The following is a 24,261-nucleotide window of genomic DNA, read 5'->3' on the forward strand; positions in this document are numbered from 1 at the left end:
TACTGGGGAGCATGGATCTTGTGGTCTGCTCTATGGTTATTTCCATCTCAAGTCACTTCTGGCACTTGCTTCCAACAGGGAAGGTTGGGAGTTTTGCACACTGAGCCCCCTGAAGATTGTTGCAGGGTAGCCTGGTATCCTGCAGTTACATCACTAAATGTTTTCATATTTTAGTTTTTGTGTTTTTTGGAACTGTTATGTTTTGGTATCCGATGATGAGTAGAGTATAACCGTGCTTTATTAGCAGGTTCATGCAGCCATTACACTTCAACAGTAACTTCAACTCTAATACTTTTTAAGCAGTATAGAAAGTACTATGTACACAGTATAACTCTTGTGCACAGGGACACCTACAGGCCCTTTGTATAAACACCACAGGAACATTATAATATTATTGTTCTGTAGTTCTCAGACTTGGATTTCAGCTGCTATCTGGTTGCTAGCATGTACTAGGCAGCTGTTTGAAGCCAGTATGGAAAATTAATAGTAGTGGGCTAAAAAAAAACAAAAAAAACAAATCTTATACAAAGGCAGTGTTGGCACATGCCCCTGGCTCTGTACCCCCTCCACAAACTTTTCAGTTAGTTTTAATTATTTATTTTTTATAGCTTTTTTAATCATATGCCTTTTTCTTCTGACTCTTTCCAGCTTTTAAATGGGGGTCACTGACCCTATTTTAAAAAAAAATGCTCTGTAAGGCTACACATTTATTATTATTATTATTGCTATTTTTTTATTTCTCCAATTTCTGTTCAGGCCTCTCCTATTCATATTCCAGCCTCTTATTCAATTCAGTGCATGGTTGCTAGGGGAATTTGGACCCTAGCAACCAGATGGCTGAAATTACAAACTGGAGAGCTGTTGAATAAAAAGCTAAATAAGTAAAAAAAAAACACAAATAATAAAAAATTAAAACCAATTGCAAATTGTCTCAGAATATCCATCTCTACATCATACTTAAAGTTAACTGAAAGGTGAACAACCCCTTTAAGGTATTTCAGTTTGGAGGTCTTTGACAAGGCATTCCCCCTCCTTACAACCACTTAGTGCTTCTAACGGGAAACTTTTATTTGTCCTATTTACAATGTCAGCCCATGACAAATGTTGTTTTCTTCAGGCAGATGCTTTGTAAGTACGAGCGCTCATACATATTAATCACGTAACCGCATTCGCTCCCATTAAACAGTTACAGAGACATATGACAAATATTTTCTTGGATTTAGCTGAGGTTTTTTTTTTGTCTGCCTTATAACATTATGATCATTTTTCAGTTCCACAGGCTTCTTTTATGCTAATACAGATTATCATGTAGCTCACATTTACCTCTCATTAGAAAGGCTTGATACACTGCAATTGCTAGTTATGAGAACTGAATAATTCCTAGCTCCTCCCAGTGCTGGGCCTGAGGTGCAGGGAGCTCAAGGCAAGTACTCCCTGCACCCGCCTGCCGTTCCCGGTTGTGGGCACATACACACAAGTGTGTGTACACATAATTCCTGCCAGGCAACAAAACTATTTTTCCACCGGCTGAAACTAGAAGAAGGCAAGAAAAGAATTGTGTGATTTTTTTTTTAAAAAAATCGAACTTTTCAAAAAATCACAAATTTTTTGGAATTTATTAAACCCCAAGGATGGGAAAATTCTGAATCTGAAAATACGGCATCTCAGACCTGTCGAGGTTGCATATAAGTCAATGGGAGAAGTCCTAATGATTTTTTGACGTGCACTGGGTTTTTGGGCAAATTCTGAGTTTTCAGGGGAAAAGACGGAACCAAACGAACTTGATATAAGTATAAACAGTAGTACGGAGCACACGGTGACTGCGGGAATTAAAACTTTGTTTATTGAAAATCCATTAAAAACTAGAAAATCATTTAAACATTAAAGGGCACGTAAAGGCAAAAAGATAAAATCCAATTTTTACTTTCATTAATAAAAAAGAAACCTATCTCCAATATACTTTAATTAAAAAATGTGTACAGTTTTTATAAGAAATCTGACTGTATGCAGTGAAATTCTCCCTGTGCTGTGCTGTGGATATGAATTGTCAGACGGTCCCTAACTGTTCTGCAGGAAAACGATCATACTTTTGAACAGCAGGGGGAGCCCCCACCTTTCTTCCCAGATATCAAGCAGCTTTATTTGTTTCCCTGTAGAGCAGTCGGGGACTGTGTAGAGATTTGTATTGGATTTTATTTTTGCCTTTACATCCCCTTTACTGTTTCCAACTCCAGTTGCAGGGACAAAGATCACAGAGCCAGATTTAAACAGATAAACTGGGGTTCTATTTGGAGGATTATTTTGCTGCAGCCACTGGTTCTGCAGAGTTGGAGAAAGTTTGTATTAAACAATAGAAAAACTATAAAATCCACATTAGATTACATGACAACACAGGACCCAGTGCAGTCTGTATATTCTGATTATTAATCAGTCTTGCTGTATCGGCTTCTGGCAGATATTATTCTGCTGTTTTGATAATGTATGACGATCCCTAAGCAGCCCAGACCACACTGAGCATGTGCACAGTCTTGGTCTTGCAAAGATGTATAACAAAGTTACAAGATGGTGAACCCCTGTGGCCAACTTTGAAAACATAAATCATTTGTTTGATTAGGCTTGTGGTGCAGTAAGTTCATGTTTACGTTTAGTATACAAAATACAGCATTTCTAGCCTTATTCTATTTTAGACTTTACTCCCCCTTTAAATAAAGCCAATAGACTGCTTTTGCTTTCAATAAGGATATATTCTATCTTAGTTGGGATCAAGTACAAGCAGGGTCGGATTTACATAGCGGGCGCCACTAGGCCTACTGCCGTTTGTCACAATTTTCTTCATCGGGACCGGAACATTGGGTATTGCTACACGGGAAATTTAAAAAACAATTGTATCTCCTTCGCATCCCCAGTGTTTCTGAACCAATGTGGTTGTGGTTGGGCTGCATGCCGCCCCCTAAAGTCCTGCCGCCCTAGACCCGGGCCTTGGTGGCCTTTCCACAAATCCGGGCCTGAGTACAAGTGACTGTTTTATTATTACAGAGAAAATGGAAAACATTTTAAAAAATGTGGATTATTTGGATAAAATAGAGTCTACGCGAGACTGCTTTCCTTATTTTGGAGCTTTCTGGATAACGAGTTTCTGGATAACGGATCCCATACCTGTATTTGCTACATTTAATATTAGGAAACAATTACACAATTTGACAGAGCTTTTACTTTCACAAGTGGTCCTGTTTTGTATGACTGCAGTAGGAATCGTCTCTACCCCATCATTTCTCCAGTAACTAATCACAATCTTAAGTCTTGGTAGTTCTTAGTACTGTACTCCTCTGTAGCCTGTACTCCTAGATCTAGGGTCCCCAACCTTTTTTACCCATGAGCCACACTGAAATGTAAAAAGAGTAGGGGAGCAACACAAGCATGAAAAAAGTTCCTGGGGGTACTAAGTAAGGGCTGTGATTGACTATTTGGTAACCTCTATGTGGACTAGCAGCCTACGGAAGGCTCTATTTGGCAGTACATCTGTTTTTTCATGCAACTAAAACTTGCCTCCAAACTTGGAGTTCAAAAATAAGCACCTGCTTAGAGGCCACCGGCATGTTGTGGGAACTGGCTTGGGATCACTGTCACTAAATTAACAAGTAGAGGCTGGGGAATCCTCATTCACAGACTGCAGACTTTATAAGAGTTTTAAATAACCTTTACTTTTTAATGTGGTCCTTTATGACTGCAATGGGAATTCCATCTAGCCCACCCTTGGCAACTAGACCCTGTACTAGTTAGGGATGCACCAAATCCACTATTTCATGATTTGGCTGAATTGCGAATCCTTTTTGAAAGATTTGGCCAAATATTGAACCTTGCGGTTAAATTTTTTTTTTTACTTCTTTGTGTGACGAAAAGTAGCATGATTTTTTGGATTTGTTTCAGCCAGGCCCTTGGATTTGACTGAATAAGAATCCTGCTGAATCTTGGCTGAATCCCAAACTGAATCTTGAATTCGGTGCATCCCTAGTGTCATGGTCGGCACCCAACACCAGAACAAATGCCAAGCACCCTGGTCTCTGCTCGTGTTTCACCTGTAGTGTAACCGCCTTTCGCCTCTGGAGGAGCCCTCAGCTACTTGGATGCCACCAGGACTTAAATGAGAGGTGCAAAGCTAGAGGTTCTGGCTAGACAGAGGGGCTCGAATGTTTAGTAAAGTCTTTGGGCAGAAGGTCGTGGTACAAGACGTTTAGGCAAAAGAGTAGTCAGATCAGGCCGGGTCGGGGCAGGCAGAGAATAAATGTAGTCAGGCAGGCAAGGGTCAAACCAGGAAGTCAATCAGAGGGGTTACGCAGAAGAGGTAGTCTGTATTCAGGCAAGGGTCAGGGATCAGAGGTTAGAGTAGTCAGAAGCCAGGGGGTCACAACAGGAATCAATACAGAATAATCAGAAGCTCAAAACTTACAGAAGCACCAGGAACAAGATCCTATAATGGGCAATGTGTGGAAATGTGTTTTGGCTTTAAATATTTTCAAATTTCGCACCACTGCGCACTGACATCACACGCCAGCTCGCATGCGCAAACAAAGCAGGAAGCGGCACGCTGTGCGCGCCCTAACTATTCCCCCACTTGCGGCCCAGAGGAGCGGCGGCGTGGCTGGCGTCCCCGCCGAGGAGGCTGCAGGCGTTCCGTCAGACCTCCTCCCACTAGACCACAAGGGTGAGTCATCACACCTAGTACTAGTACAGTAACTAAGGATTAACCCCAAACGTACTACTTGATAGTCTCAGAGGGCATCTCCCTAATTCTAGATAGTATTTATTTACTGACTTCCCAGTCTGACAGAGCCTTTACTTTCTTATATGGTCCAGTATGACTGCTGAGAGAATTGCCTTTGCCCCATCACTGGCAATTGTAGTTCCTATTTAGTACATTAAAAAATCCAAGGGGTACGTACACCCAAAATTACTTCTCAGAAAAGATTATCTTATACTCCTTCATCAACTGAGTAGAGGACCTGGCCCTAATGCTGGATAATCTGGAAACACACCTACCCTTATCCCTGGGCTAAATCCAAAATAAAGAGTTAGACATCACCCCTACCTTGGTGTTCCATGAGAAAGACATACATTGACAGCATTAAGCACTCACAGGACTAATAGATCCTTAGTATCATGCCAGGCTAAATGTATTAAAACTGTATTTCACACATCTCTTATACCATTGAGCGTCCAGCAAATACAATGAAAATTACCCTTTTGACTCCAGTCTCTAAAACATGTCTAAAGGAAAAGGCCAGCCATTCATCATTATGAACATTATAAACCTCTTTGTATGATTATTCCTTGAATCTTACATTCACTGGATACCAATCTATTTTACTAAATATAGTTTTTCCAATAGTCTGACAAGTGTGTGTTCATATTTTCACACATTCCTTGACATGCTAAATGTTTTACGTAATTCATCACTTTGCAGAAATTACCATGTCTTTTCCCAGGAGATGATGCAATTCTGATCTATGTCTCAGAGTCACTCATAACAATATACTATATCATTATATGGGTTATGATCCATGTCATGGCATCAAAAATTCTTAGAGAATGATGGTGGTGATTGAAATCCATTTACAATTATTTAAAATATTCTTGTTGATAAGCAATGGATTCTCCAAGTCTTCTTTACTGTATGGCAGCCATTATCAGCAGAATAATTGGGTTGGAGAATAATAGGGGCTAAATGAATTATACGGGTATGGGATGCGTTGTCTGGAAACCCATTATGGAGAAAGTTCCGAATTACGGAAAGGCCATGTCCCATAGACTCCATTTTTGAAAATGATTTCCCTTTTCTGTGTAATAATAAAACAGTTGCTTGTACTTGATCCCAACTAAGATATAATTAATCCTTATTGGAAGCAAAACCAGCCTATTGGCTTTATTTAAAGTTTACATGATTTACTAGTAAACTTAAGGTATGAAGATCCAAATTACAGAAAGATCAATTGCCCAGAAAATTCCAGGTCCCGGGCATTCTGAATAACAGGTCCCATACCTGTATAACTAAATGGACTATTTCTAGGTTTTGATGAATGCAGAAATGTGCCAAAATGCGCCAAAGCCAAATCAACTACTTTGAGGGGGTTATTTATCTGGTTAGGCTTTTTGGGGCAAAATCTCAAATTTTTAGTGGAAAAAAAAAAACTTGGCTTTTTTGAGATTTATTATACCCTAATGTTGCAAAAAGGCCGAATCCAAAAATCTGCCATCTCAGACCTGTCGAGGTCATGTATAAGTCAATGGGAGATGTCCCTATCCCAATTTGAAGATATCATGGTTTGCACTGGGTTTAGCGTGATAATCCGATAAAAATCTAACAGTTCAGGAAAAAAGTCTGAAAAAATTGTAGGATTTGGGTTATTGTATTTTTTCCCAATATGATTTATTTGAGTTATCTCATTTATCAATAAGGCAGAATCAGGCATGGGAGTTTGGTTGAGCTTTTTTTAATTTCATTATGAGATAAATTCGGAATTTAACCACCTGAGTGTATGGCGAGGTTCCATACTGGGATGTGGATGAATCCTGATCCTAAAATAATGTAACACTGGGAGTGATATGCGACTACTAACTTCAGCTTGGCCCTCGCAGAAATTATAGAGGAAGGGTCTACAACACTTTTACTTTTACTCAGGCGCCAGTGATTCTTACCACCACGACCAGTAGATTTATTGAAGAAACTGAAAATAAAAAAAACAGAAAAATGTTATAATAATATAGTGTAAAGAACAGGAACTACAATCCACACCAATAGGCATTTGGATCTCCTGTGGTTCACTCTTTTACATTTAACATATAAACAGAAATAACTACATGCTAATAATGACAATATTAATAATGAAATGACACATATCAGAGCAGAGCAGTGTGTTTTTCAACTGCTCTCAGCAGTCAACCACATTCTGTGCGTAAGGGTGTTAGCAGTTAACACGTTACATATACTAAAGCTTTGCAGGTGAAGATTCCTTTACAACATATTTTAAAATGTAACAAGAAATCAATTATAAATAGTGGGATTCATCCATGGTTTAATATATATATAAAACTTGGAGTTATATGGTCAAAAAGGTACACGTGGGAGGAAGGGGCTGCGGGTATCATGCCTGGTGAAGCTCATAACAGGGGAGGGGGCCCCTTGAGGTGGAGGCCCGCGTTGAGCCTGATACACCCCAGTCCAACACTGGTACCATATATCCCCTATAGTAGTGTAGGGGACTGATAAATGTATTCCCCAATTATAGGGCATTCCCCTAAGGAGTGGGCACAAAGGAGACCCGTAGCCTATTAAAGTACAAGGAAAGTTAAACTACAGAAGAAGCTAGAAATGTTGTACATGATGTTTTGTGCTTCTGTACCAGCCCAAGGCAACCACAGCCCTTTACCAGTAAAGATCTGTGTCTCCAAAGACATCGATGTTATCAAGTAAAATTAAAGGGGTTGTTTACCTTTGAGTTAACTTTTAGTATGATGTAGAGAGTGATATTCTGAGACAATTTGTAATTGGTATTGATTTTATATTATTTGTAGTTTTTTAGTTATTCAACTTTTTATTCAGCAGCTCTCCAGTTTGTAATTCCAGCTACCTGGTTGCTACAATCTGCATTACCCTAGCAACCATGCATTGATTTCAATATAAATAGGAGAGGTCCTGAATAGGAAGATGAGTAATAAAAAATAACATTTGTAGCCTTGCTTTTAGATGGGGTCAGTGACCCAATTTGAAAGCTGGAAACATTTAGAAGAAAAAGGCAAACAATTAAAAAAAATGGTAAGAAATAAATAATGAAGATCAATTGAAAGTTGCTTAGATTTGGTCATTCTATAACATACTAAGGGGCCCATTTACTTAGCTCGAGTGAAGGAATAGAGGAAAAAAAATTTGAATTTCGAATGTTTTTTTTGGGTACTTCGACCATCGAATGGGCTACTTCGACCTTTGACTTCGATTCGAACGATTCGAACTAAAAATCGTTCGACTAATCGACCATTCGATAGTCAAAGTACTGTCTCTTTAAAAAAAACTTCGACCCCCTAGTCCTAAAACCTACCGAGGCCAATGTTAGCCTATGGGGAAGGTCCCCATAGGCTTCCTAACAATTTTCTGATCAAAGGATAATCCTTCGATCGATGGATTAAAATCCTTCGAATCGTTCGATTCGAAGGATTTAATCGTTGGATCGAACGATTATTCCTTCGATCGTCCGATCGAAGGAATAGCGCTAAATCCTTCGACTTCGATATTCAATTCGGCAGTCGAATATCGAGGGTTAATTAACCCTCGATATTTGACCATAAGTAAATTTGCCCCTAAAAAATTTGTGCTTAAAGGGATACTGTCATGGGAACATTTTTGGTTTTCAAAATGAATCAGTTAATAGTGCTGCTCCAGCAGAATTCTGCACTGAAATCCATTTCTCAAAAGAGCAAACAGATTTTTTTATATTCAATTTTGAAATCTGACATGGGGCTAGACATTTTGTCAATTTCCCAGCTGCCCCTGGTCATGTGACTTGTGCCTGCACTTTAGGAGAGAAATGCTTTCTGGCAGGCTGTTGTTTTTCCATCTCAATGTAACTGAATGTGTCTCAGTGGGACATGGGTTTTCACTATTGAGTGTTGTTCTTAGATCTACCAGGCAGCTGTTATCTTGTGTTAGGGAGCTGTTATCTGGTTACCTTCCCATTGTTCTGTTGTTAGGCTGCTGGCGGGGGAAAGGGAGGGGGGTGTTATCACTCCGACTTGCAGTACAGCAGTAAAGAGTGATTGAAGTTTATCAGAGCACAAGTCACATGACTTGGGGCAGCTGGGAAATTGACAAAATGTCTAGCCCCATGTCAGATTTCAAAATTGAATATAAAAAAATATATATATATTTTGAGAAATGGATTTCAGTGCAGAATTCTGCTGGAGCAGCACTATTAACTGATTCATTTTGAAAAAAAAAAAAAATTCCCATGACAGTATCCCTATAACTTAAAGGTCAACAACCCCTTTAAGTCTAGAGCATCTGGATTCATGACCTTGATGAATGTCTAAACTTTATAGAAACATTAAACCGGTGTTGTTTCACACTGAAACCAGTAAGATCTTTGCTTTCAATTTTCACTGGTAGTGATCACAACGTCACTAGTGCTGTTTAGCACCTATATTTGTAAAGGAGCCTTTATCTGACAAGAGAATGAGAGCGTTGGATTTAAGCAGAAGAGTCAATCTCATAACCCTCTTCACTCCCAGTGTTGTGAAGTCCTGCAGAATCGACCCAGTCCCGTTCCCATCTGTGACATGAAATGAATGAAGTAAATAACAAAGCTGAGAATCTACGGGAGTTTATTACTGGTGAAAAGCAAGGATGGTAAAGTCAGTTTCAATCCATCGCGTTCAAGAAGAGGTGATTTGAGAGGTTACACTGATAGAGTATTTTTCTTCCTTGACAATGGGATCATTTATATGTCAGAAACCCAACACATCAGGGACCATATTCTGCTTTTCTCTGTCTTCTTTTGACATAGTGTTTCATCATCCTGTCCGAGTACATTTATATATAGAATATTTCTCAGATGCTGCTTAGAATGACTTCTTCATATTTGTTGAGAACATAGAGAACAAAACATGCAGAGATCCAAGATGTGCCCTTTTATTTCCCAAACCGTGTGATCATTAATAGCCTACTGCCCTATACATTGTGTGGTGTCGATCTGATGCCACACATCATATTGACAATAACAGCACTGCTCAGCTCATCAGAACATGTTCTACACCATGGTGGGTCTGGGAGAGTGGCATGGGTCAGTGAGGGCACCCTGCTAAACAGCAATGAAGGGCTTCAACGACTGACTCTTGCTGCTGCCAAATGGGTAGAATGTCAACACCTGGAGATACCTGAACAATTCTACCATCGGTCAAGCTCCATATGTCACCACTTGAAAATAGTGACTGTAGTAACCCTTCTATCTATCTCCCCCGCAAGCTTACTGGCACCTATAAGAAGGGATGTGCCGATTCTAGGATTAGGTTCAGGATTTGGCCAGGATTCAGCAGGATTCGGATTCGGGCTGAAACTGAATCCTAATCTATATATGTAAATTATGGGCAGGAAGGGAAATCATGTGACTTTTCATCACAAAACAAGGAATTTAAAAAAATGTTTTCCACTTACCACCCCTAATTTGCATATGCAAATTAGGATACAGATTCGGTTCCGTATTCAGCTGAATCTTTCGCTAAGGATTCAGGTATTTGGCCGAATCCAAAATAGTGGATTCGGTGCATCCCTAATTTTAATAGTGATGCACCGAATCCAGGATTCGGTTCTGGATTCGGACATGATTCGGCCTTTTTCAGCAGGATTCGGGTTCGGCCGAATCCTTCTGCCCGGCCGAAACAAATCCGCAGGATTCTGCCTGAAACGGAATCCTAATCTGCAAATGTAAATTAGGGGCAGGACTTTTCATCACAAACAGTATCGGACTGGGATGCCAGGGGCCCACCAGAAAACCTCAGATTGTGGGCCCACCATAAAGCCTTAAACCATGGGCCCACTATACAAACTATTATTTTTCCTCTCCTAACTTAACCTCTTTATTCTCCTAGTCTTTTATATCTACTTACTATATTCTATTCTTCCTTTATTAAGCCTGAAAAATAGGGAATGACCATGAAATAGGCCAAATGGTTAGAAGCAAGAGGCCCACTGATACCTGGGCCCACCGGGAGTTTTCCTGGTATCCCGGTGGGCCAGTCCGACACTGATCACAAAACAAGGAAGTAAAAAACATTTTCCCCTTCCACCCCTATTTTGCATGTGCAAATTAGGATTCAGATTCAGTTCTGGATTCGGCCGAATCTTTCGCAAAGGATTCGGGGGTTCAGCCGAATCCAAAGTAGTGGATTTGGTGCATCCCTAAATTTTAATACTCCTTGATCAATAGTTTTTTTGTACCTCAATAAGCACATTTTGAACTGAATGGAAATGGGTAGAAATATGCATTTATGTTTGATCCACTGTTTTACATTTTTGCCATACTTATCACTTTTCTATCTCCTTCTTTTCAAACTCATTTCATGGAGATGCATACTGAGTGCATATTAAACACACAATGAATTATCACATGCATTTTAAATGGCTTATTATTAGATTATGACGCATTGCTCCCCTCAGAGAGACACGGCATTAACATAGGATATTATTATACCCGGAACATACAGTATATATTCCGATAAACAACAATAAACCTAAATGCATTACAAAAGTAATTTCAATGGAGCAGCTGAGGCATATACATGCATAATAAACTCATTATTGAATCAATGCTACTATGCACTAGGTCGTTTTAATAAAGTGTCAATTTAAAAGAAATTTCTTTGGGGAAATATATATATATATAGGCTTTACATGTAACTTGAATACAATTTGTTTTCTTCAAAAGACTCGGTGTTGCTGGTCATTTTTACTATATTACCTACCTATTTTACCTTGCACCCGAGGTAAGCTGCAAAGGCGGTGTGCTGCCCATTTGGAGTTATTACACATATATATATATATATATATATATATATATATATATATATATATATATATATATATATATATTATCATTTTTAATTTAACAAAATACCTGAGTTTGTAGCCTAAGGCATACAGTACATCATATGCATTGTATAAGCCACCGAAACATACGTATCTGCATTAGTAGAAAAATTGTAACGCCTGCTCCTCAATTGTAAATGAAGTGAGATATTAAACAGGAAACGATAATTATTAACAGAACAACATAACTCTGCTAGTATTCTGAGTTTTATATACTTATTACAGGTATGGGACCTGTTATCCAGAATGCTTGGGACCTGGGGTTTTCTTGATAAGGGATCTTTATGTAATTTGGATCTCTATACATTAAGGAGTTAATTTACTAGCAATAGGATTTTGATATTTTCCACAAATCTCTAATTATCTGTGTTTTTTTTCTTTTTAACACTCGAGATACCACGAAAATCGCTTATAGAAAACTTTGCCTGTTAAAAGTTATCAAGGTCCTATAGAAGTCAATGGGGCCTGTGCTGATCTTTTTGGGCCACTCTTAGGGGCAGATTTATTAAGGTTCGAATGGTAAATTAGACTTTTTGATTTCTTTAAAAGCACCAACTCGAATGTAAAATTGAATGTGAGATTTATCACATCTTGACCATGGAAACAGTTCTACTTCGAATATTCGCCACCTAAAACCTGCAGAGTTCATTTACAAGTCAATGGCAGAGGTCCGTTGAACCATTCACCTGAAGTAAAATACATTCACTTGGGGGTGCCTAACATTTTGCACCACCAAGTGGAAAACAACGTTCCTTCTCCTTTAAAGGAGAATTCAACCTGTAATAAAAAAAACACCCTCCCCCTATCCTGGGTAGACCCCCCTCCCTCCTCTCTCCAGCCTACCTGCCCCCCCCCCCCAGGCAAAGGCCCCTAATTTTTTACTCGCCCCTCTGTGCCGATTCTGGCCTCGGAGTTCACGGCAGCCATTTTCTTCTTCTCCGTTAATCTTCTTGTCTGAAGTTTCGGCGTATGCGCAGTTGGAGTAAATTTCCAGTCTCGAACAACTGCGCATGCGCTGAAAGTCAGGAAAATTTCCTGAAAAGTTTTCAGAAATTTTCTTGACTTTTGGTGCATGTGCAGTTGTTCGAGACCGGAAATTTACTCCAACTGTGCATAAGCCGAAACTTCCGTCAAGACACGAAGGGGGTTATTTATCAAAGTCCTATGCATCTCAATATTTTCTGCTCCAAACTCCGATCAAATCCGCTCTGGTTTTTTACGCTTATTTATTATTACTTTTTCCCAAAAATTTGATTTGCAGTAAAAAAAAATCAGATTTTCACGATTTTTTGCATTGTTTCATCCGATTTTCAAATGTTTTTCGCCATTTTCACCCGAAAACTTCGGCGCATTGCATGGAACCCAACGCACATCAAAAAAATCATTGGGACTTCTCCAATTGACTTATATGCAACTTCGACAGGTCTGAGATGCTGGATTTTCAGATTCAGACTTTTCCATCCTCAGGCTTTGATAAATTTTGAAAAATTTGTGATTTTTTAAAAGTCCGATTTTATTTAAAAAAAAAAAAATCTACATTTTTTGTTAGTTTTGCATTCGGAGTTTAGTAAATAATCCCCGAATATTACCGGAGAAGAAAATGGCTGCCGTGAACACTGAGGCCAGAATCTGCACTAGGGGTGTGTAAAAAATTAGGGGGGCAGGTAGGCTGGGGGGAGGAGGGGGGGGAGACTTCTCCTTTAAGGGTTTAAGTGGCTTGCATATTTTTACTTCTCAGGAACATGACTTTACAACCCCTTTTTATTATTTCATGAATGTTTTCCCTGTTTCCCTTTATAAGCAAATGCAAAAGAAAATCTTTAAAAAGGTAGCGAGAAAGTACATGCTGTGCATCCATAAAGGAAACATGTTCTCTTTCATCACTGGTTGGGAAGGAAATCATGTTGCATGTATAATTACATACATTTCATGGTACCGCTGACATTTTCATCCATCGTCTTTGAACATCATACTAACGTGACACTGACGTGTTTAGCTTAAAAGCTTTTAAACAAAATATGAATGATTTCAGCTCGCTGCTCCCATCCTTATAGATGGGACATCTGGCGGAGTAACAGTTGACAGTTTAATTGATGGGTAGCATGTAATGAATAACAAAAGCTCTACATATGTAGGTGACCTTTCTGCCTTAATACCCGTAGTCTAATAATGTTTTCATTGACCTCATTTTTCTCTTTAAAGGACAATAACAGCAAAAATGATTAATCTGATCCGACACACTGTTCTATTCTGTACATGTAAATAGCTTTTCTTTCAAGTAGGAGTCACATTTTTTTGTTTTATAGCATTTTTTTTCAGCTCTGATGCATTCAGCCATCTTTTATCAGTTCTATAAACAATGCCACGCCCAGTTTAATGTGATCAGTAGAGCCTTAAATGATACATATTCATGACCTGGTAACAAAAGTTGCACTAGAAATCATATAGGTGTTTTTAAATAAAAATACTATGGCTTCTTCAAAGGGGCGCCAAATAACTGAAATGCAGACTAACAAGCAAATTCATTAAAATTCTATAAAAACGTGGCAGAAAAATATCTACATTTTTTTTAAAATTTGAGTTGTCATAACTGGAATTTTCAGATTGATCAATTGCGAAAAATCTCATACAATCTCATAAAACCTGGTAAATCCTTTAGAAGTCAATGAGAGTAAATGAGAGTTCTATTTTCAGTTCTATTTTATAGTTCTATATTCAATTTAAAGTGGACCTGACACCCAGACATACAAATCTGTATAATAAAAGTCCTTTTCAAATTAAACATGAAATCCAAATTTTTTTTTTATTAAAGCATTCATAGCTTTTGTAAACTCATTTAAAAATCTCAGCTGTCAATCAAATATTGCCTGCCCCTCCTCTATGACTTAGGCAGACAATTACTTTCACTTTCCATTCAGCACTTCCTAGATGTCTCTGGCGTACGGGTTTTTTTCCCCACTAATAAGATCATATGAAACAAAGTTTATATGTGCATGTATGGCCACCTTAAAGGAAAACTATACCCCCCAAACAATGTTGGTCTCTATAAAAATATATCACATAAAACAGCTCATATGTAAAACCCTGCTTCATGTAAATAAAACATTTTCATAATAATGTACTTTTTTAGTAGTATGTGCCATTGGGTAATCATAAACAGAAACTTGCCATTTTAAAAAATAAAGGCCACCCCCTGAGATCGTACGATTCACTGTTCACACAAACATACCAACAAACAATACGTGTTAGGTCACATGAGCCAATTAACAGACAGAAATCTGTGTTTTGCTTCAACACTTCTTCCTGTTACAGTTAGAGATGCAGTATTTCTGGTCAGGTGACCTCTTCCTGTTACAGTTAGAGATGCAGTATTTCTGGTCAGGTGATCTCTTCCTGTTACAGTTAGAGCTGCAGTATTTCTGGTCAGGTGATCTCTTCCTGTTACAGTTAGAGCTGCAGTATTTCTGGTCAGGTGATCTCTTCCTGTTACAGTTAGAGCTGCAGTATTTCTGGTCAGGTGATCTCTTCCTGTTACAGTTAGAGCTGCAGTATTTCTGGTCAGGTGATCTCTTCCTGTTACAGTTAGAGCTGCAGTATTTCTGGTCAGGTGATCTCTTCCTGTTACAGTTAGAGCTGCAGTATTTCTGGTCAGGTGATCTCTTCCTGTTACAGTTAGAGCTGCAGTATTTCTGGTCAGGTGATCTCTGAGGCAGCACACAGACCATCACGAAATGGCTCAAGGCAAGAGATGTAAAAGGGCAAGATTTTTCTTAAATATATAGACCAGTTTGGTAACATTCTTTAATATGCCACATAATTTGATGTAAACTATCTGTTGCTTAAGTATTCATTTTGGGGGTATATTTTTTCTTTAAGAGAGCCTGGAAACATGGTTGTCTGCTCAAAGCCGTCAAAATCACCCCGTGTGCCATTACCCTAAAGCAGGTTGTTTTCAACAACTAATAACACGGCAATATAGATATACAGTATATGGGTATATATGCAAATCTTTTATTGTACATTCACCTTCAATGGGTGTGTTTTATATGAAATATGCATATTTATGCACTCTATAGTTCAATATATTTTTAACGAGACAGAAATGAATGTTTGTTTTTTTCTCTTAATTATAGTTGGCCTCATCCAGCGATTCCTGATCCTCCAGCTGTACATCCCGCTAGGACAGGACTTCTCTGCCGAGTTGCTGTAAGAAACCAAATGTAACGCATCGCTTTCTGCACACGGGGCACTTGATCAATTGAATTAGTAGCGGGAGCCATTAATTGCTAGTGGCAGATTTTGCATGAGAAAAAAACCAATGACTTATCAAGTAGACAACAAGTAATTAAGCTAATTTAATTGTTATTTCCAGAATGCTAGAGTATGCTGACAATTCCCTGGGGGCAGTACGAATATTCCATCTGTTTAGGGAAAATATTATTATTGCTAATGCAGTTATATCAGAGAACGTTGTACTGAGAGGAAAATAGTGATACGAGTATGGGACCTGTTATCCAGAATGTTTGGGACCTGGGGCTTTCTGGATACTGGCTCTTTCCATTATTTGCTTCTTCACAAGTATGGGAACTGTTATTCAGAATCCTCGGGGACCTGGGGTTTTCCAGATAATGGATCTTTCGGTAATTTGGATCTTCATACCTTAAGTCTACTAGAAAATCATGTAAACATTAAATAAAGTCAATAGGCTGGTTTTGGATCAAGTACAAGTTACTGTTTTATCATTACAGAGAAATAAATTTGGATTATTTGGATAAAATGGAGTCTATGGGAGACAGCCTCTCCGTAATTCAGATCTTTCTGGATAATGGGTTTCCAGATAACGGATCCTATACCTGTACTAGAATCTCAATGCTTACATGTATGTACCTTTTGGTGTAAATGCTAAGGTGGGTTTCGTCTCATTGGTTACAATGTTTGCTCCAGCTGTCCATGCCACTGTTCCACCTAATAATCATATAACTAGGGACAGAAACAATTTCTTAAACTGTTGTTCACCTTTAAATTAACTGTTAGTAGGATGTAGAGTGTTATATTCTGAGACAATTTGCAATTGCTTTTCATTTTTTATTATTTGTGTTTTTTTAGTTATTTAGCTTTTTCAGCTCTCCACTTTGGTATTTCAGCCATCTAGTTGCTAGGGTCAAATTTTCCCTAGCAACCGTACACCGATCTGAATAAGAGACTGAAATATGAATAGGAGAGACATGAATAAAAATATGAGCAATAAAAATGAGTAATAACAATACATTTGTAGCCTTACACAGCATTTGTTTTTGGATGGGGTCAGTGACCCCCGTTTAAAGCTGGAAAGAGTCAGAAGAAAAAGGCAAATAATTAAAAAGTTATAATAAATAAATAATGAAGATCAATTGAAAAGTTGCTTGGAATGTGCCATTTTATAACATACTAAAAATTAACTTGAAGTTGAACTACCCCTTTAATATTTGGTAAAATTTGTGTTTGGGAAGCTAAAAACCTCGCCTATCCAAACTTTTCATGCTCTGTGCTGCTGTCACTTACTGAGCTTAGGGACCCACTCACAATATACAGTACTAGTGATGGGTGAATTTGCGCTGCTAGCCAGAAAATTTGCGAATTTCCCGCGAAATTCGCGAAGTGGCGGAACGGCACGTTTTTTGCGGACGTTTCCCAATTCTATTCGCCCATCACTGTACAGTACACATAGAATAGAAATGTCACAATATAAGGCTGATTAGTAATTAATACACATAATTACTACATGGCAGCACAGAAACCAGTGCAATTAGCATCAGAATTGAATAATCAGCAAACCTGTAGCATCAGCTTATATTACAGCCAGGGAAGCTCATTTTCTGCTGGATAATTAGTGACGAGCCCTAAGCTTAGCTTCTCAACAGCCAATCAGAGCCCACTGAGCATGTGAGTGTCACAGACACTTTCCAAGATGGTGACCCCCTGTGACAAGTTTGAAGTCCTGGATCATTGCTGCTATTGACAAGCTCAAACTTTAGCCTCGTGCAATAAGTTCACTATATAAAATATGCCCCATTCTTGCCAAATTTATTTTAAGAGTTCAGTTCTCCTTTAAGCAAATTTCTTTGTAATTTGTTATCCTGTTGAGTTTCAATGTTTAAACGTTTTTTTGGTAGCCTTAAGGCATTGGGCTCCAAATCTAGGAAAGACCTCTTATCTAGAAAGGGGTCTCAAATATTCCAGATAACAGAGCCTATACCCATATATTGATAATCAAACCTGCTTGCAGTATAGAGATCACATGTAATCACTGACACATTAACAGAATCACACACAGGCCCAAATGCCATGAGTTTCTGGTTTGTCTCTACTTTATTACCTCCCAGTTTTAATTTGGGGTCCTGCTCTGTCAGTATCTCATTTTCATGCACTCGATGCAGAGAGGATGAAGGCTCATCTGCACACAGAGACATTTACTGGGCCATTTCAAGGCTGCTTTGATTATTTGCATTCTCCTCTTGCAATTATTTCAATAAAAAGCAAGGCTTTCTGCAAAGCAATTTATCACCAACTGAAGTGGCTGAACTTACAGCGGCCTTGGCCATGCAGAGAAACAAAGCAAATATAATATATTCATTTTAACACACATTGGGCAGTGCCGGCCAGACTAGTCTCTTTGCTAAACAAGTTTGAAATGAACTCAGCACCAAGAATAAACGTATTCTTATATACTTATATACTGATACACTTATATTCTGTATCCTATAAAAATAACGTTTCCCTACTTTGGTTATTGGAGGATTCTGGGATTAGAGTAATAGTTTAAGAGTGTAATTAGAGTACTGCTTGTTTTAATACCCTCTCCATGTTTTTAAAGGATAACGAATGGCAAATTACACTCAAGTGGGTATAATTACTTACCCTTATACCCCAGGCTAGTGCCTGTATAGATCCATAAATATTGCCCTTTTATATCTTATGGGAACAGTTCAGTATAAAAATAAAAACTGGGTAAATAGATAAAATAAAAAATGTATCTAATATAGTTAGTTAGCCAAAAATGTAATGTATAAAGGCTGGAGTGACTGGATGTGTAACATAATAGCCAGAACATTACTTCCTGCTTTTCAGATCTCATCGTTTCCACTGATTGGTTACCAGGCAGTAACCAATCAGAGACTGGGGGGGGCACATGGGTCGTAACTGTTGCTTTTGAATCTGAGCTGAATGCTGAGGATCAATTACAAACTCACTGAACAGTTATGTCCCATGTGGCCCCCCTTATAGTCACTGACTAACTCAGAGTTAGAGAGCTGAAAAGCAGGAAGTTGGATTCTGGTTATTATGTTACACATCCAGTCACTTCATCCTTTATACATTACATTTTTGGCCAGGGTCGGACTGGGGGGCCCGGGGCCCACCAGGGCTGCTGCCCCAGGGCCCCCCTCCGGCCCGCTGTGCCGCAGTGCTGCGCCACATTTTGTGCACATCCGAGTATGCGCAATATTTTTTTTACATTTTTTTTTGGTGGTGGAAGCGGATTTGGGCCTGTTTTTGGCTAACTATATTAGAAACATTTTGTATTTTGCACAGCCTATCTATTTACCCATTTTTTATTTTTGTACTTAAAGTGAACCTGTCACCTACACATAAAAAGCTGCACAATGAAAGTTCTTTGCAAATTAAACACGCAACACAAATATTTTTTTTCATGAAAACATCCATACCTGTTGTAAAGGTATTTAAATATTTGAGCTGTCAATCAAATATGATCTGCCCCACCTCTATGCCTGAGGTGGGGCAGTCAATTACTTTCACTTTCCATGCAGCACTTCTTACGTATCTTCCTACAAAATGGCTCCTGCCTGCTTGCTGCGATAGTGTAATTCCAAGACTGAAGGAAACAAAATGTAAATAATACATACATAGTAAGTAAGTTTATTTTGCTCAGCTAACATGATAATAAAGAATTTGGAATTATTTCTTAGGGTGACAGGTCCCCTTTAACTGTTCCTGTAAAGTCACCATTTTGGGATGTACTGTGCACCCTTACCAGAAATACTGAGAAATAATGCAGCTGTAACTGTAACTGTGGGAGTAAAATACAGATCTTTGTCCATTCATTGGCTCATCTGACCTAACGAGTATGTGCGCCCCATGAGTTGTATGATCCCAGGGTAGCGGCCCTTATAATGGCAATTTTCTATTTAGGATTACCCAAATGCACACATACTACTAAAAGGTATACAAGTATAGGATTCCTTATCCGGAAAGCCAATATCCAGAAAGCTCCGAATTACGGAATGGCTGTCTCCCATAGACTCAATTTTATCCAAATAATCCAAATTTTTAAAAATGATTTCCTTTTTCTGTGTAATAATAAAACAGTACCTTGTACTTGATCCCAACTAAGATATAATTAATCCTTATTGGAAGCAAAACCAGCCTACTGGGTTTATTTAATGTTTACATGAATTTCTAGTAGACTTAAGGCATGAAGACCCAAATTACGGAAAGATCTGTTATCCGGAAAACCCCAGGTCCCGAGCATTCTGGATAACAGGTCCCATACCTGTGTATATATATATATATCTATATATATATATATATATATATATATATATATATATATATATATATATATAATATCAAAACATTGATTACAGGTAATGCAATGGACATTGATTACAGGTAATGCTAAAATGCACATAAAATATAAAACAAGTTAGGGACCGCCATTCGGGGTTTACCTTGACGTGGTATGGTGGCTTATCAATTTTATGATCATAACTTTGTAACAAAATAACCCCTGTTTTGGGTACATATGCAATAGCATTTATTATACTTATATATATACTTTAAAGCCTTTAGAGTGCTCCCACAACCCCCCTGTTTTGATATTATATATATATATATATATATATATATATATATATATATTATATATATGAAAATGGTTTGTTTACATGAAGCAGGGTTTTACATATGCAATAAGAAAAATATATGGTTTGGGGAGTATAGTTTTCCTTTAATTGTTTAATTCTAGGGAAGCTTTATTTATTTATTAATGTAATAAATGTACCTTGTGTTTGTTTTCTCCTCATTCCCCTTAGGAGATACTTGTCAGTGTTGTCCCATTTCTTTGCTCATGACCTGGTTTTTCTCTTTTCCACTCATTGGGCCAGGTTCAGTTCAGTGAGAAAAGATTATCTCCTGGTTTATCATGTAAAAACTCATGGACCGGATCTACTTCAGGAAGAAAAAACTTTTCTCCTAATTTAGTTCCAGTTTTTTCCCTTAGACTTCCATGGAGTTTTCGTATGATAAACCGTGTGGTAAGTGTTTCTGAATTTAATTGAATCTCAAATGAAATCTCATCCCTGAGTTTTCATGTGATAAACGTTTTCCTTACTGAATTGAATCCGGCTCAGTGTGAGCAAATGATCATAATATATTGCGCAGCCTGCACACTCTCAACCCCAATTTAGGCTGAATGCTGCAGAGGATTCCTTTACAGATTTACGTTATCATATGGGGATTAGGGCTGGGGGCTGAAATAAAGCCCTTAGGCAGGACAAATAAGGGATAAGAAAAGTACATTCTAAATATGCGCAATGAGTACAGGATGGGTAAAGCCTGATTTTCTCTCCCTGGTGCTCATTGGTGAATCCAGTTAGAATATCCAGGTGCTATACAGGTATGGAATCTGTTATACGGAAACCCGTTATCCAGAAAGCTTCAAATTAAGGAAAGGCCTTCTCCCATAGACAAATACAAGAGGATTTTGTGGTCACAGCCTCATTGCACCCCCGCCTAATGATTTTAAAAATTAGTGGTGAGCACAACTTTCCCTTGTTTGTTATACTTCTCCCATAGACTCCATTTTAAACAAATAATCAAATTTTTTATAAATGATTTTCTTTTTGTGTGTAATAATAAAACAGTAGTGATGTGCAGGTCGGGTTTTTACCAACCTGCACCCGACCCTAACCCGCCTTCCCTCAGCCCGCACCCGCCCGCATCCAACTTGCGGGTTCCTTTTATAGACCCACGCTGCCCTGCTGATGTCATCACAAAATGGGTGGGGCAAGCAGGAGCGTGGCTATAAAGCCGGAAGCTGGCATTTGAAGGTGGCGGGGAGAGCAGGAGTAGAGCTCAACCTACTCGCTACCTGCAAAGAGGAGTGTGAGGTCAGCCAAATACCCGTAATGCGGGTAAACCCACTGGTATCGGGCCAGCCACACATCACTAGTAGCTTGTACTTGATCTCAACTAGTGATGGGCGAATTCTCCCATTTCGATTTACCAAATTTCCCACGAAATTCGCAAAACGGCGAAAAATTCGAGAAAAAAATCGTGAGAGTCGAAAATTGATGTGTACAATTTTGGATGCGCGTCCGAAAAGTCACTCACGTTAATTTTGACGCCAGCATTAAAGTCAATGGCTTTCCGAATAGTGTTGATGCGCGGCTATTTAGACGTGCATCGATTTTGACGCAATCAACCTTTTCAGACGTGAAAAAAAAATCCAAAAAAAAAACTTTTGGCGCTTGCAAATTTTTGCGGGAGATTCGCGAATGTTCTCCAGTGGCAAAACATGGAAATTTGCAGCGAATTCGTGCCAGGCGAATTTATTTACCCATCACTAATCCCAACTAAGATATAATTAATCTTTATTGGAAGCAAAACCAGCCTATTGGGTTTATTTAATGTTTACATGATTTTCTAGTAGACTTAAGGCATGAAGATCCAAAATCCAAACTCCAGGTCTGGATAACAAATCCCAAACCCGTATTAAGTGTTTAGGCAGATCAAACAAAAATCCCATAGTGCCATTGACCTGTATTAATTTTTTTCTCACAATTTGTTTTTCAGCCCATAAATACCACATTAATACGTTAACAGGACTTTTAACTGATCAAAAAGCTTTTTAGCGTTTATACATTTTCTTAAAAAAAATTAACAATATCAAGGAAAAGTCTTTTTGCTCACTCATAAACTTCTTATTACACTGCTTCTCTGTAATAAAAAAAACAGTACCTTGTACTAGATCCAAACTTAAATATAATTCATCCTTATTTGAGGCAACATATTCCTATTGGGTTAAATTAATGCTCAAATGACTTTTTAGTAGACTCAAAGGAGACATATAGGATACATTTAAAAAAATAATAATTTTGTAGGCGATGATGTATATTATATGGTGATGGTTTTACCTTTGGCTGTAAATTAATATTGTCTTTAAATATGGACCCTTTACTGGAGCTCCCCGTAGATGTTCTCTGGTCCCTGTCCATGTTTCAAATGAGGGGTGGGCGTGTACAAACAGTCCCTGCCAGAAGCACAGCACAGCCAATCACAGCCCTGCAATCACGCAAGCAAATACAGGACTCAGTTCCCTGTCAGGTCAGCCTAGCTGCTGATTGGTTCTTATCCTACAGTGCAGTGTACTGAGTGGCTCCCCTGCATAGCCTGGGAAAGGAGGCAGCAGGAAGTGGAATGGGCGGGATTAGCTTTTTCAGCATCGGGTCCAGAGTACTAGGGATCGGTGCACAGGAAATATTAAAAACTATTGTATCTCATGAGAATCCCCAGTGCTTCCTAACCAAGCGGGTGTGCTTGGTGTGCCTAAAATTCTGCCGCCCTTGGCCCGGGCCTTTGTGTAACCAGAAACACAACTTTTCAAAGTACATTCCTTCTATATCTAAAAGAGTTGAATGTACTGGTGCATTCTTGTTTTTTACATAATATGTCTCCTTTAAGGAAGGGATGCCCAACCTTTAGAAGGAGCAACATGCAGAAGTAAAAGGAGTTGGGAAGCAACACTAGCATGAAAAATGTTCCTGGTGTGCCAAATAAGGGCTTTAATTGGCCATTTAGTAGCACCTATATGGCTTGTCAGCCTACATTGAGGCTCTGTTTAGCAGTGCACCTGGTTTTTATACAATTAAATCTTGCCTCCAAGGCTGGAATTCAAAAACAAGCTCCTGCTTTGAGGCCACTGGGAGCAACATCCAAGGGGTTGGAGAGCAACATGTTGCTCATGAGCTACTGGTTGTGGATCACTGTTTTACGGTATGGAGATCTAAATTATGGAAAGATCCATTATCAGGAAAAAAAACCCGCATTCTGGATAACAGGTCCCATACGTATATTAGATTTATGATAGAAAATGATCCTATCCCTAGGATGTGCAGTTAGTTTTCCTCAAAGAGGACTACAGAGCTGACACTTCAGACTTCAGGGATGAAGATCTAAATTACAAAAAGATCCCTTAGCTGGAAAATCTCAAGCATTCTGAATAACAGGTCCCATACCTCCCAACACAAAGTTATGCCCCATATCTCCCAGAACGAAGTCACCAAAAGTGCATGGCCAGGCTATAAACATTGCGGCAATGGAAAAATAGTGTCAGTGTTGCTTTAATGTCCCCTAACTCAATGCGCTTTATAATCTCACCACCTGAGTAAACTGATTTATACAGTTACCCGCTACGGGAAGTAAGGCAGCGATTGTTTGCTCTGCGGGCTCAGGAGGTGCCTGTACATCTGTGTATGTTTACACTCGACAGCATATGAAGTATCACAGAATTCTGGCCAAATGTTCCAGTGTGTGTTTAGCGCTGACGTGCCAATAAGTGATGTATTTTCTGCCAT

General features: G+C 38.7%; 1 protein-coding gene across 1 annotated transcript in view; it reads left to right on the top strand.

Annotated features, from left to right (window-relative positions):
- Positions 1-24,261, top strand: part of LOC108714735 (protein CFAP20DC-like) — a 208,921-nt gene that overhangs the window by 21,468 nt on the left and 163,192 nt on the right. The window contains exon 5 of the mRNA XM_041590936.1: positions 15,763-15,835. Within this exon, the coding sequence (XP_041446870.1) occupies positions 15,763-15,835 (73 nt within the window). The remainder of the gene's footprint in view (positions 1-15,762; positions 15,836-24,261) is intronic.

The sequence above is a fragment of the Xenopus laevis genome, chromosome 4L, assembly GCF_017654675.1.
Source record: "Xenopus laevis strain J_2021 chromosome 4L, Xenopus_laevis_v10.1, whole genome shotgun sequence".
Taxonomy (NCBI): Eukaryota; Metazoa; Chordata; class Amphibia; order Anura; family Pipidae; genus Xenopus; species Xenopus laevis.